Source organism: Sorex araneus, chromosome 6 (assembly GCF_027595985.1).
Source record: "Sorex araneus isolate mSorAra2 chromosome 6, mSorAra2.pri, whole genome shotgun sequence".
In the NCBI taxonomy this organism is placed as follows: domain Eukaryota; kingdom Metazoa; phylum Chordata; class Mammalia; order Eulipotyphla; family Soricidae; genus Sorex; species Sorex araneus.
Window position 1 is genome coordinate 20240424 of NC_073307.1, and position 14462 is coordinate 20254885.

The following is a 14462-nucleotide window of genomic DNA, read 5'->3' on the forward strand; positions in this document are numbered from 1 at the left end:
CCAAAAGCTAAATTAAAAAATAAAATAATGATATTTTACAATATGAATTGTATCTAAACAAAAACTAAAGATTTAAGAACCCTACATAGAAAAATACATTTTGAGAAAGAGCTTTTTAATTTTGGTTTTAAGCCATACCTAGAGGTGCCCCAAGGTTTACTCCCAGTGCAGCCAGAGGTTGCTTGAGGAATCATGCCTTTCTGGGGAGTGAACCCGGGACTCCCATGTGTTAACTGTGCATTTCAGATCATTGAATCATCTCAGGTGAAAATGAGTAAACACAATAAATTCATCACAAGAGTTAAACTATATAACATCTACAAAAATAAAAATAAATAAAATGAATAAAAATAAATACAATAAAGAAAGATAATAAAAATGACAAGATATATGTGGTTACTAGACAATGAGCAGTAATTATAAATTAAGAAGGTTACTAGACAATGAACAGGAATTATAAATTAAGAATATATAAGGGGATCTGACTCCATGATAGAACATTTGACTTATAGGTGTGAGGTTCTCGGTTCAATTACTGGCACCATAAAAATTAAGTGGAGGTAAAAAACTTTAAACTTAAACATTAAGACACAGAAGCAAATCATGATTGAGTCTGAACAACATGTCTCAAGATTAACTAATCTGACTGACTACACAGTACAATGAGAGGTAAATTTCTTACACAATGATGCATAATAAATTTTAGAGCCATTGGAGATAAAAGAATAACTAAATTAATTAGTAACCTAATCTAGAATAAATAGAGCCATATTTCTCAGCTTCAGTACTATTGGCATTTGGGGTTAGATAATTTGTTGGGAATAGCACTGTGCATTGTCAAATAGTCAACAGCATCCCAGATTTCAACCCTCTAGATGCCAATAGCAGCAGCCTAAAATGTTTCCAGATGTCAACTAATACTAGGAGGTGAAAAAATAACCCCTAACCTAGAATCTAGAGGAAAGTACAAGTGTCAAATGTGAGTGGAAATCAGAATGTTGAACATCTCAGTTTTGAATATAAGAAGAAAATTAAGGAATGCCTTTAAAATACTAGAAATAATGATTAATCTATTATTCCAACCTGTCAAAATAATTAAGTCAACATCTAAACATATTCATGTGTTCAGTTTTCAATAACTTTATTATCAAGTACTCATCAGGAGCTAAAGGGAGCAAACTACAATAAGATGACAAAAAATCCACAAAATTAATTCCCAGGGTCATGTAAGCCCCCAATCACCACCTGTGGAATAGATCTAGAAAGAAAAATAATTGAGTATGAATCTGGATGACTCCAAGAAAAACCAATAGAACTGAGAAATTTCTTTATAAGTTTAATAATACAGAGAATATCTTTAGCAAATATATGACAATTTAAAACATATAGAAAGGAAAGGAAAGAGAAAAGCAGGCAATTATTGAAGCTAAAGAAAAGATACTCCATGTAATAGATGACTCAGGCATAAGCAATGTTTACACAATTATTTAAATATTAAAGGATGAAGAAGGGACTGGAGCAATAGCACAGCGGGTAGGGCATTTGCCTTGCACGCTGCCAACCTGGTTTGGATTCCCAGGATCCCATATGATCCCCTGAGTACCGCCAGGGGGTAATTCCTGAGTGCAAAAGCCAGGAGTAACCCCTATGCATCGACAGATGTGACCCAAAAAGCAAAAAAAAAAAAGGATGAAGTAGAGGAAACTTGAGAGTTTATGTCTCCTAAAAAACTGATATTTGAGAAAAAACCTGATATTTGAGAAAAAATATTTTAAAAAATTGAAGTAAATAGCATGCAAAAAAAATAAAAGCTTTAAAAATTGATACCTGAAGTCAGGCTTGGTTAATTTGGGGGGAAAATTGTATAACTTTAGATTAAAATTAAGAAACATAAAATGTCTATAAAATTATGGAAATTATTTTTGTAAATTAACTGTAATGTTATAATAGTTTGAAAGAATTCATATAACAAAAATTATAAAGATGAGGCGAGAAGCACAGTTAAGTGATGCTAATATTAAAATGCATCATAATCTTGTTCTTTAATTTGTAGGGATTATTTATCAAACTCGAATTTCAAATTGCTTTGTTTTACTGTGTCAAGCAGAATCTGATAGTTTTAATTGTAATACTAAAAGTTTATTACAAAATAATTTACATTAAAATACCCATGCAGAAAATAATTTATAATGTTAATGATAATTTTGACTGAGAATTGATGTTATATGGCTTAATTTTTGTTATCAGTGATTGAATTGTGTGAAAATGTTATTTTTTAAGTAAAACAGAAATAGTTACTTACATGCCAAACCATTCATCATGGACAAAGTTATAGAAGCCAGGGTTCTGGCTCAGCTGTTAAGAGCATAACAAATCTGACTGCCAAGTGGTGTCACTGAGTACTTCAGGTGGTCATCAATATTTTTAAAAAGTAATATGTCCACCAATATTTTTCCACTCTTTTTTAAAGGAATTTGCCTTTTAAAATAACTAGGCTAGAAAGATGACTCAAAGAGCTGGAGCAAAATTTTGCATTCAAGAGCCCAGGCTCAATCTTCAGCACTAAGAGGTCCTCTAAGCAGATGCCAGCTGTGGACCTAAGCACTCAAAGAAACAAAACCAAAAAATAATAACAGGTGGTCTGAATATATAATATCAAAGATTCAATATAGAAAAAAATCCAGATAAAACTCTGACTCATTTGAGAAAGGCAACAGTGTTTTCAAAACAACACTATAAAATCCAACAGCTAACAGTGTAGCAAGCTTTATGCGCTGGGGCCAGAGAGAAAATACAGGGGATTAAGTGTCTGCCTTATACATGGCCAACTAGGTTCTATCCGGGACACCACATATGTGGTCCCCTCAACCCAAAGCTCTGCCAGAATGATTCCTGACACAGAGCTAGTGTGTGTGGACCTAAAACAAAACACAAAGTCATCACTTCCAGATGTAGTTAAGATCCATGCATAGGATGAAAAATTATAATTCTTTTAATCCTAACAAGATAACAGATGTCAAACTCAATGTCAAACACGAAAAAACATTTGGCCCTGCTAAGACTCTCACTGCCCATAACTTGAAATATCATTTCTCTACTCTAAGAACATGCAAAAACGAAGCTGGTTAATATGAACATCCCACCCACATATTCTAGATAGAAAACACTTCCACAGGTTGAAATAACAATATGATAGTAAGCACATGCGAGAATAAGTTTATTATGTGCATTAAAGGGATTGGAAACATATATTAGAAAATACTTATCACATCAGATTACTAATTGAACCCAAATTGGTTTCTAAAGTTAGAATTTTCCTCTATGTCCCCAGCAGGCCCTTCACCCATAAAATTGGGCAGAATGGGCTTGAGGAACTTGAACTCATTGGTGCCAGCGCCCCCAGCCAGACACACCTCATACTGGTAGCTGTGCGACAGGGTCCCAGTGCCACTGACGTCCAGCAGGTGTCCCGGGAAGTGCGCGTCGGGCAGCGGGTAGGGGCCCCCAGCGGGAGGGCCAGGCCGCCTGCACAGGCGCACAGCCACGAAGGCCAGCACGGAGAAGAGGAAGAGCGACGACACGCAGGCCAAGGCCACCACCAGGTAGACGGTGAGGCGGTCGTCCGCAGGCGCGTCGGCAGGCGCGTCGGGCAGCGGCAGGAAGGGCTGCGAGAAGCCGTCCACCAGCAGCACGTGCAGCGTGACGCTGGCAGACAGCGGCGGCTCGCCATTGTCCTTGACCAGCACCAGCAGCCTGTGCTTGGGCGCGTCGCGCTCGCTGAGCGGCCGCGCGGTGCGCACCTCGCCATTGTGCGCCCACACGCTGAAGAGCCCGGGCTCCGTGGCCTTGAGCAGCTGGAACGACAGCCAGGCGTTCTGGCCCGAGTCGCCGTCCACCGCCACCACCTTGGTCACCAGGTAGCCCGCCTCTGCCGCCCTGGGCACCAGCTCGCTGCAGGGCGCCGACGCGTTCTGCAGCGGGTACAGCACGAAGGGCGCGTTGTCGTTGCGGTCCAGCACCAGCACGCGCACGCGCGCCTGGCTGCCGAGCGCAGGCGAGCCGCGGTCCCACGCGCCCACGCCGAACTCGAAGGCGCGCACGGCCTCGAAGTCCAGCGAGCGCAGCGCGAACAGCTGCCCGTTGTCGGCGTTGATGGACACCAGCGAGGCGAGCGGCAGCTGCGGGTCTTGGGGCGGCAGCAGCGAGTAGGTGACCTGGGCGTTGCTGCCCTCATCGGGGTCGGTGGCGCTCACGCTGCCAATGTGCAGGGCGGGGCTGTTGTTCTCGCCCACCAGCAGGGTGTAGGAGGGCTGGCTGAAGGCGGGGGCGTTGTCGTTCACGTCTGACACCAGCACTGTGATGGTGTGCTGTGTTTGCAGCCTGGGGGTGCCCATGTCTGTCACTGTGATGGTGATGTTGTACTCCGCCTGGCTCTCTCTGTCGAGCGCTCCTTCTGTGACCAAAGTGTAGAAGTTTTCTATGGTATGTTTCAAAAGGAAGGGGAGATGGTCTTGAATGGAACATGTCACTTTCCCATTGTCCCCGGAGTCTGGATCGGAAATTCCGAAAATAGCCACCACAGTGTCCTGGGAGTTTTCTGGGATATTGTTGTTGAGCAATGACATAGTCAGTTCTGGTGCATTGTCGTTTACATCCATCACTTCTATGGCAACCGTGCATTTTCCAGAAAGACCCCCGCCATCTGAGGCCTCAACTTCCATTTGGTATGATTGAATTTCCTCAAAATCCAACATTTTCTTTAATCGAATTTCTCCCATGACTGTGTTTATTTCAAAAGCCTGCATTATTTGATTTGAGGACTGGAAAAATGAGTAGGATAGCTCCCCATGGGTCCCAGCATCTAAATCCCTTGCAGAGACAGTAATGACAAGGGACCCTATCGGACTGTTCTCTGGGACCTGCACCTGGTAGAGAGGCTGAGCAAATTCAGGCGCATTATCATTTATGTCCAGGACCATAATGAGAACCTGGGTGGTCCCTGTCCTAGGTGGTGACCCACCATCCATTGCTTTGAGGATCAACCTGAGCTCTGACTGCTCCTCACGGTCAAGCACTTTGTCCAGAACCAGTTCTGGATATTTCCTGCCATCTCTGTGACTTTGAGTGGAAAGGTGGAAATGGGAGTTGCTGCTAATCGTATAGTTCTGAACTGTGTTGTTACCCACATCTAAATCTTGAGCTATTTTTAAAGGAAATGCAGTTCCTAGATGGCTGCTTTCTGAGATTTTCAGGAATATTTCCTTTTCCAAGAATTCTGGAGCATGATCATTTATGTCTTGGAGGTATATTTCACCTTGAACAAATTGTACCGGGTTTTCCAGTAACACTTGGAAAGGCAGTATACATGGGTCTGTGTCACCACACACCTCTTCCCGGTCCAGTTTTTCTTTGATGAGCAAATCCCCACTTTCCTGCTCAAACTGCAAATGCTGTTTATTTCCCTTGGAAAGAATCCGGGCACCCCTCGCAGTCAGCTCCCTTAAGCCCATCCCCAAATCCTTTGCTAAATTGGCCACAAAGGAACCGCCATCCCCCTCTTCTAGAATGGAATACTTAAGGGTCTCACCACCCACCTCCCAAAATAACAGAAAAATAATGGCGGTCACTTGCCTTTTCTGTGGTGCTTTGGGTAGCAGGATCGTCATGGTTCCTCCAGCTCCAGAAGATCCAAATAATCACAAAATAATTGCTCTGCGGACAGCTCTCCCGTCTTGGCACAATGATTTTTAGTCCTTCTTAAATTAACATAAGCATTGTCACCTCTCTGAAACCTACCCCCAGTAGTGCAAACTGTTTCCTTTGTTTCCAAACTGCTCAGCTTTTATGGAGATTGCAGACGTTTTTACTCTTAGTCTGCAGCGCCACCAAGCGTTCTACTTTACAACATCAGGCAATTTTTATTTCAAGGCTGGAAGTAGCTTTTTGGGTCATACCATGGAATGAACTCTTGCCCTCTCACCTGTCCTGCAATCTTACTCAGATAGATAAATATAGGTATGAGGGTTCAAAGAATATATTTATATTTGTATTCATCTTTATAAAGGAAAAATTCACTACACAAAGTTTGACTCAAGAGAAAATTTAACTAGTATTTCTTGGTGCAGGAATTTTTCTACTGGAGATAAAGCAAAAACTTGTAGTAAACACAGAATTCTTGGTCTCAGGGACATATACTCTACTGTAAGAGTAACTTGTTCTATTGCATTAGGTGATGTTATGAGAGTTAATTTTTGGTGTGTGTTTGGGTTACATTTGGCAGTGCTCGGGATTTACTCCTGACTCTGTGCTCAGGGAAGCATATAGTGCCAGGGATCAAAACTGTGTTGATAATGTGCAAGGAAATTTACCTACCCACCATACTATCACTTACGTCCCAGATATTATAAATTTTTACCTCCAGTTTTTGTTTACCAAACAAATTGCAATGTGCTATAACTCTTGGAAAAATCTGCTTTCTTGCCAGACTCGGGGCTATATTTGTTTTGAGAACTTTTCATTCATACATACACTTTCTTCAAAGTCCAGTAAAGCTATGAAGTGGCCAAATGCCATGTTATTAGAGTGAAAACATCAGAAGTATTCATTTTACCCCAATGAAGAATGCTCTTTGAAGGAGGAGAGGGTAAATATCTGGGAATACAGAACAGTAAGCATTCCCTGTACTCTTTGAACCAATCTATAATATTACATGAGGGAAGAATCATAAAAATATACTACTTTGATGTTGTTAGTGCTAAGCCAAGCCATTAGGACGAGCCTCTGGACGCTGCCCTGCAAGGAGGAAGCAGAACCGAGGCCCCACTCTCACTAGTGGGCAAGCTAAAAACTTGCGAGTCTGATGACCTGGAGGAGTACAGCATGCTCTCATACACTCTCCTATTCATACACTATTTTGGCAGTACAAGGCAGCAGTTTCCTCCTCTCTTACACGTCCTTAATCTGGATTGACTTTCAAGTATCAGTATGAGCCTTCTCTTTGCCCTATGTGTAACCAACCACAAGAATTTGGGAGACATAATCTGTAATGCCTACATGTTCAGTTCCATACCTTTCTCTGATTATTTTAATCATAACAACATAGCTTTGACAAGACAATGTATACCCTGATGCTCCTTTGACGAATGCTCATCTTATAACTGTCTGTACTCTCGTTAGTGAATCTTTCTCTGTGATGAAGTCATTAGGATGTAACTGATAAAAAATAGAATAAAAGGAGGCCTCTGGTAGTCGCTCTTTGCCTTGAGCCAGAATGAGCCTTGGCCCTCCGTGCTCTTCACATTTCTCTCGAGTGTTTTATCTCCGTGCCTCTGACTGAAAGAATATTCATGCAACAGGATGTAAAACCAATTCAGGATGAAAATGAATTGTCACTTTATTATAAATTGCCTGATATTGGTGGGAAGTTGGAAAGCGGGATTTTCATAAAATTTTGCAAACATAATCAAATAACAATAAATACAGGTTGAATTATGAAAGAAAATATTTAATTATTAATAAAGAAAATCATACAAACATAGCATGAGAAGGAGAAATCTGACAAGAGGACTCTCACTTTGAGAATGTGGAGGAGGGTGATGATTTGCATGACCCAAAATGAAAATCTTGAAAAACTGGAGGAGGAACCTACAATTTGGTTTTTACTAAACAATACCTTTTATTTTTTTCACTTCTGGAAGTTTTATTTCTCTCTAGACTTATAGAATCTTTTTTTAAATTTATTTATTTTTAATTAGTGAATCACCATGAGGGTACAGTTACAGATTTATACACTTTTGTGCTTATGCTTCCCTCATACAAAGTTCAGGAACCCATCCCTTCACCAGTGCCCATTCTCCACCACCAGTAAACCCAGCATCCCTCCCACCCTCCCAAATCCCATCTCCCCCACCCCACCCTGCTACTGTGGCAGGGCATTCCCTTCTGTTCTCTCTCTAATTAGCTGTTGTGGTTTGCAATAAAGGTGTTGAGTGGCCACTGTGCTCAGTCTCTAGCCCTCATTCAGCCCGCAACTCCCTTCCCCCACATGGCCTTTGACTGCATTATAGTTGGTGATCCCTTCTCTGAGTTGCCCTTTCCCCAGAATGTGAGGCCAGCCTCCAAGCCATGGAGTCAACCTCCTGGTACTTATTTCTACAATTCTTGGGTGTTACTCTCCCACTCTGTTATTCTATATACCATAGATGTGTGCAATCTTTCTACATCTGTCTCTCTCTTTCTGACTCATTTCACTCAGCATGAAACTTTTCATGCTGAACCACTTAAATACAAAATTCATGACCTCCTTTTTTCTAACAGCTGCATAGTATTCCATTGTATAGATGTACCAAAGTTTCCTCAGCCAGTCATCCGTTTTAGGGCATTCGGGTTTTTTTCCAGATTCTGGCTATTGTAAACAGTGCTGCGATGAACATACATGTGTAGATGTCATTTCAATTATACTTTTTTGCCTCTCTGGAATATGTTCCCAGCAGTGGTATTGCTGGGTCAAATGGGAGCTCAATATCTAATTTTTTGAGAATCGTCCATATTGTTTTCCAGAAGGGCTGAACCAGTTGGCATTCATTCCCACCAGCAGTGTAGAAGGGTCCCTTTCTCCCCACATCCTCTCCAACAGTGGTTGCTTTTGTTCTTTTGGATGTGTGCTAGTCTCTGTGGTGTGAGTTGGTATCTCATGGTTGTTTTGATCTGAATCTCTCTGATGATTAGTGATGTAGAGCACTTTTTCATGTGCCTTTTGGCCATTCGTATTTCTTCCTTGGTAAAGTTTCTGTTCATTTCTTCGCCCCATTTTTTTGATGGGGTTGGATTAAACAATACCTTTTAACTTTCAAATTATTAGGCAAAGGTAAGGAGATAAAAGCACGTTGTATGCTGTCACATAGTTTAAAGTCAGTGGAAAGTGCTTTTCTGTTGTTTCATTTTTTTATATATCATGGTGGGAGGCACCAGGGACTGAGCCCAGGGCTTCATACACATAAAACCTAAAAGCAAAGTATATGTGTTCTACCACTAAGCTACATCCCTGATGTGGTTTGTTTTTGTCAAGAAGGACAATAAAAGAGTGATGTTGAATCATTTCTCTTTTTTGGCAATGGTAATAGATTGCAGAAAGTATATTAGCATTTCTGTATTCTTTGAAACTTATTTTTAACTATTTGAATGTTGATCACTAACTAAATATTATTGACTTTGTGGGGAGGGCATAACTCGTGGTGCTCAGAAATTACTCCTGGATCTGTATTCAGAGATCACTCCTGATGGTGCCAGAGATTGAACCTGGCACTGCAACATGCAGAGCAAGAACCTTAACCTCTGTACTCTCATGTACTATTTTTTCTGGCCCTCATTTGACATTCTTATGAAAACTCACAAACTAAATGTCCTACATTTGTCAAATATATATCATTGAAAGTATTTTCTCCTATGGCATACTGAAATACACATTAATAGAAAAGCTTTCTTAGCACTTAGATACAATTACTGTTCATCTCCAGGTTTTTAAGATTGAAGGAGTTCCTCAAACACGCAATTGAAATTTGCAGATTAAATAGCATCACTAAGGTGGCTCTGTTGCGCAATGGATAGTGCATTGGACTTCTAAACAGCATCACTAATATTCTGATAATTTCCCTAAAAAGAAAATGTGATGATGAAGGTTGTAATCAAAAGCTTGAAATACAAATTCATTTTGAAATATATCCTTAATAAATTAAGTCCTTACATAATATAATCCAACAATTTTGTAAAAAGAATACATGATTAAACTTCTTTAAACTTTTTTGCTTCTGGGTCACACCTGGTATTCTCAGGGGTGACTCCTGGCTATGTGCCCATAAATTACTCCTGGTGGGGCAGAAGGGACCTTATGGAATTTAGAACATTGAACCTGGGTCTGTCTCAGACAATGCAAGCACCCTACCCATTGTTCTATAGAACAATTCCCATTTTTAAAAGTCTAAAATGTTTAATTTCTCAAATAAAACTTAGTTTTTATTCAGATTGTCAGTGTTTTGGGAGACAAACATTTTAAAACTACCAGCAAAATATTGGAAAATATACCCAGGCTTGATTTTGTATTGTTTCACTCTTAAGAAGCAGTGGTGATAGAATTAAAAATAGACCTATAAAGCTAATTGATTCATGTAGCTTTAGTATATAAGATATTCAGGAGATATCCGAATAGCAGGTAGGGCTCCAGCTTTCCACGCAGCCTATATTCATTAAGAAAAGAACCAGGACAAAGTCCTCAGCACAGCACACAGCAGGGTGTAGCCAGAAAAAAAAAACAAGAGAGAGAGAGAGAGAGAGAGAGAGAGAGAGAGAGATCAAAACACAATACAGTTTAGTAAGATAATACAATACTTAACTGAATGGGAAGCTATTCCTAAAGGTGGGGTTTTCCTCTGCTACTTCGCCAGTGTCCTGCAGCGGGAAGGTGGGCAGAATGGGCTTGAGAAACTTGAACTCATTGGTGCCAGCGCCCCCCGCCAGACACACCTCATACTGGTAGCTGTGCGACAGGGTCCCAGCGCCACTGACATCCAGCAGGTGTCCAGGGAAGTGCGCGTCGGGCAGCGGGTAGGGGCCCCCCGCGGGAGGGCCAGGCCGCCTGCACAGGCGCACGGCCACGAAGGCCAGCACGGAGAAGAGGAAGAGCGACGACACGCAGGACAAGGCCACCACCAGGTAGACGGTGAGGCGGTCGTCCGCAGGCGCGTCGGCAGGCGCGTCGGGCAGCGGCAGGAAGGGCTGCGAGAAGCCGTCCACCAGCAGCACGTGCAGCGTGACGCTGGCCGACAGCGGCGGCTCGCCATTGTCCTTGACCAGCACCAGCAGCCTGTGCTTGGGCGCGTCGCGCTCGCTGAGCGGCCGCGCAGTGCGCACCTCGCCATTGTGCGCCCACACGCTGAAGAGCCCGGGCTCCGTGGCCTTGAGCAGCTGGAACGACAGCCAGGCGTTCTGGCCCGAGTCGCCGTCCACCGCCACCACCTTGGTCACCAGGTAGCCCGCCTCTGCCGCCCTGGGCACCAGCTCGCTGCAGGGCGCCGACGCGTTCTGCAGCGGGTACAGCACGAAGGGCGCGTTGTCGTTGCGGTCCAGCACCAGCACGCGCACGCGCGCCTGGCTGCCGAGCGCGGGCGAGCCGCGGTCCCACGCGCCCACGCCGAACTCGAAGGCGCGCACGGCCTCGAAGTCCAGCGAGCGCAGCGCGAACAGCTGCCCGTTGTCGGCGTTGATGGACACCAGCGAGGCGAGCGGCAGCTGCGGGTCTTGGGGCGGCAGCAGCGAGTAGGTGACCTGGGCGTTGCTGCCCTCGTCGGGGTCGGTGGCGCTCACGCTGCCAATGTGCAGGGCGGGGCTGTTGTTCTCGCCCACCAGCAGGGTGTAGGAGGGCTGGCTGAAGGCAGGGGCGTTGTCGTTCACGTCTGACACCAGCACTGTGATGGTGTGCTGTGTTTGCAGCCTGGGGGTGCCCATGTCTGTCACTGTGATGGTGATGTTGTACTCCGCCTGGCTCTCTCGATCCAGTGCTCCTTCTGTGACCAAGGTGTAGAAATTCTCCACGGAGGGTCTTAGAAGAAAGGGAATATTATCATCTATAGAACAAATAACTTGTTGGTTTTGTCCAGAATCTGCATCTGATACACTGAACACTGCCACCATAGTCTCTGGCACGTTTTCAGGGATGGGGCTGATGAGAGACGACATGGTTAATTCTGGGGCATTGTCATTCACATCCAGTACCTTAATGAGAACAGAGCTTTTTCCTGATAGTCCTCCTCCATCTGTGGCCTCAACATCCACATGATAAGATTGAAATTCTTCAAAATCTAACATTCTCATCAGTCGGATTTCTCCTGTAACTGGGTTTATTTCAAAGGGTTGATTAACACCATCAGCTTGAAATAGAGCATATGAGATCTCCCCAAAATGTCCTGCATCTAAATCTTTCGCGGAGACTTTGATTACCAGAGAGCCAGCAAGGGTGTTTTCAGGGATCTGAGCCTCATAAAGCTCCTGTGCAAACTCTGGGACATTGTCGTTGTAGTCCAGTACCAGAATCTGAATCTCTGTGGTCCCTGACTTGGGTGGAGACCCACCATCTAGAGCTGTTAGGATTAGCCTGAGCTCGGACTGTTCCTCACGGTCCAATGCCTTATCCAGCACCAGTTCTGGGAGTTTCCTACCATCACTTCGATGATGGGTAAAAACGTGGAAGTGAAGATTGGAGCTGATTCTGTAGCTCTGGAGGCTGTTGCTGCCGGTGTCTAAATCTTGTGCCATTTTCAAGGGAAATACTTTTCCAGGTGAGGCAATTTCTGATATTTTCAGTACCATTTTTCTGGTGGGGAACTCTGGGGCATGATCATTTATATCTTGAATTTTCAAGGCAGCTTGAAAAAACTGCAAGGGATTTTCCAGCAACACCTGAAAGGGTAGCACACACGGGTCTGTGGAGCCACACAGCTCCTCACGATCCAGCTTCTCATTTAACAGTAAATCATAGGTTTGTGGGTTAAGCCGCAAAGGCTGTCTGTTCCCCTTGAAAACAACCCGGGCACCCCGTGCAGCCAGTTCTCCCTTCCTGAGTCCCAGATCCTTTGTCAAGTTGGCCACAAACGTGCCACTTTCTGTTTCCTCCAATACAGAATACTGAATCGGTTCTGAATCTGCCTCCCACCAAAGCATCAACAAAATGAAGGTCACCACTTGCCATTTCACGCAGTATGCTTTTGTCGGTGCCATCTCTGTTGTTATGCCTGAATCCAGGAGAAAAATCCTTTTCCACACTCGGTCACAAAGTCCAGCATAGATCCTCCGATATGTCGATATGTCCTTTTTTAGTGAAATTCCAGTTCACTGTAGTGCCTTGTCCTGCTATGACTGCCTTGCTGAGCTGAGCTGAGCTTCAGCGGTAAATGTGTTTTGTATTGTTCCAAGGGTTCTCAGGGAAATGGAGTCCACCCAATTTTCATTCACTCTCTTAGCCTACACTGCCACCATGCGTTCATATGAGTAACTTCATGAGACTGTTCAAAATTATTTGCAGTCTAACTTATAAAGACTTTTAGATCACATTTGTGTCTCTTAAACTGCAGTGTGTGGACCACAAAAGAATTATTTTGGAGGCGCATATGCTGCCTGAGCCCATGTGCTGCTTGTGCCCGCATGGCCAAGCACATGTGTCGCCCGAGCACATGTGTCGCCCGCATCTCCCCTCTTGAGATGTGTACTTTCATGCTTTTATACTTTTGTGTCTAAAGCTGGGTTATGTGTAGGGGCTTCCTCCACCCTTAGAGAAGCCGGCATTCTCTCTTGAGCTCGTTACTCTTACTATTCTCTCTCCCACTTATCCCTTCCTCCCTCCCTCAGAAACCTCTGAATAAAATCTGTTTACTTAAAAAAAAAGAATTATTTTGGAATCTCATGTATGTGCCAATTCCTGTGCTCCTCTCCAGATATTGGATCATATTTTTGGGTGGTGCTAAGAGAAATTTGTTTGTCAATCTTTTCCCCTAAGTGATTCTCATTTATACTACTGTTTAAGAATCACGTCCTTAGATAATATAAACTTCTTGTGATCAACTTTTAGCAACGGAATTTCTTATTTATTGAAATTTGTAAGTATAAAAAAATTCACTTATTTGTGAATTTATGAATACTATATAATTGGCTCAAAATAACACACATCAACAAACTACAAAATTTATACATTGATTAGCAATACTAATGATAATTTTTAAGGAAGCCTCTAAACTGCATGACTCAGAAGATGATGACTAAAACAAAACTTTTTTTGGTTATACATGCAGAGTAGGTAATATGAAATATGATTAATATTTTTAAAGATAAATTTTATTGGATCACTGTGAGATAGTTACAAACTTTCATGATTGCATTTCAGTCATACAATAATCGAGCATCCATCCCTCTACCAGTGCACATTTTCCACCACCATTGTTCCCTGTGCCCCTCCCGCTACCCCCCACACCAACCCACCGCCTTCCTTTGTGGCAGGTACTTTCCTTCTAAATCTCTCTAATTTGGGGGGGGGGGCGTTATGGTTTGCAATACAGATAATATGGTTTATACTTGATTGGATGCCATGGAATTCAGTGATGGCATTTTATAGCTATTTCCATACTTCTCAGAATTTTCTCAGAAAAATGAGGAAGTATAAAATATATCAAATGAATGAATGTACCATATCAACACAAAAATATACAGAACATAATAAATTTCACACTTAGCTCCGATTTATTGAGAGGAAGTCAGTTGAATTAAAGTAAAATTAACCTTAGGTAAAAGCCAAAATAATAAAAGACTAAATACTGAGAATATTTTCAAATACTCAACTCTTTGTAAAATAAAGAGCTAAATAAAATTCAAAGCATGAAGAGATAAAAACCATTTTATGTTTGAAAGGTATTTCTCTCTAG

At 42.7% G+C, this 14462-nt stretch overlaps 2 protein-coding genes across 2 annotated transcripts; both read right to left on the reverse strand.

Annotated features, from left to right (window-relative positions):
• Nucleotides 1-1189: 1189 nt before the first annotated feature.
• LOC101553266 (protocadherin beta-17-like) lies at nucleotides 1190-7852 on the reverse strand. The gene has a single exon (XM_055142803.1). It carries the CDS (start codon nucleotides 5664-5666, stop codon nucleotides 3279-3281), a length of 2388 nt encoding a protein of 795 aa, XP_054998778.1. The 5' UTR covers nucleotides 5667-7852; the 3' UTR covers nucleotides 1190-3278.
• An 83-nt stretch (nucleotides 7853-7935) lies between these two features.
• On the reverse strand, nucleotides 7936-13280 carry LOC105943101 (protocadherin beta-6-like). Its single transcript, XM_055142806.1, has one exon. The coding sequence runs from the start codon at nucleotides 12766-12768 to the stop codon at nucleotides 10384-10386; it is 2385 nt and encodes a 794-aa protein (XP_054998781.1). The 5' UTR covers nucleotides 12769-13280; the 3' UTR covers nucleotides 7936-10383.
• Nucleotides 13281-14462: the final 1182 nt, after the last annotated feature.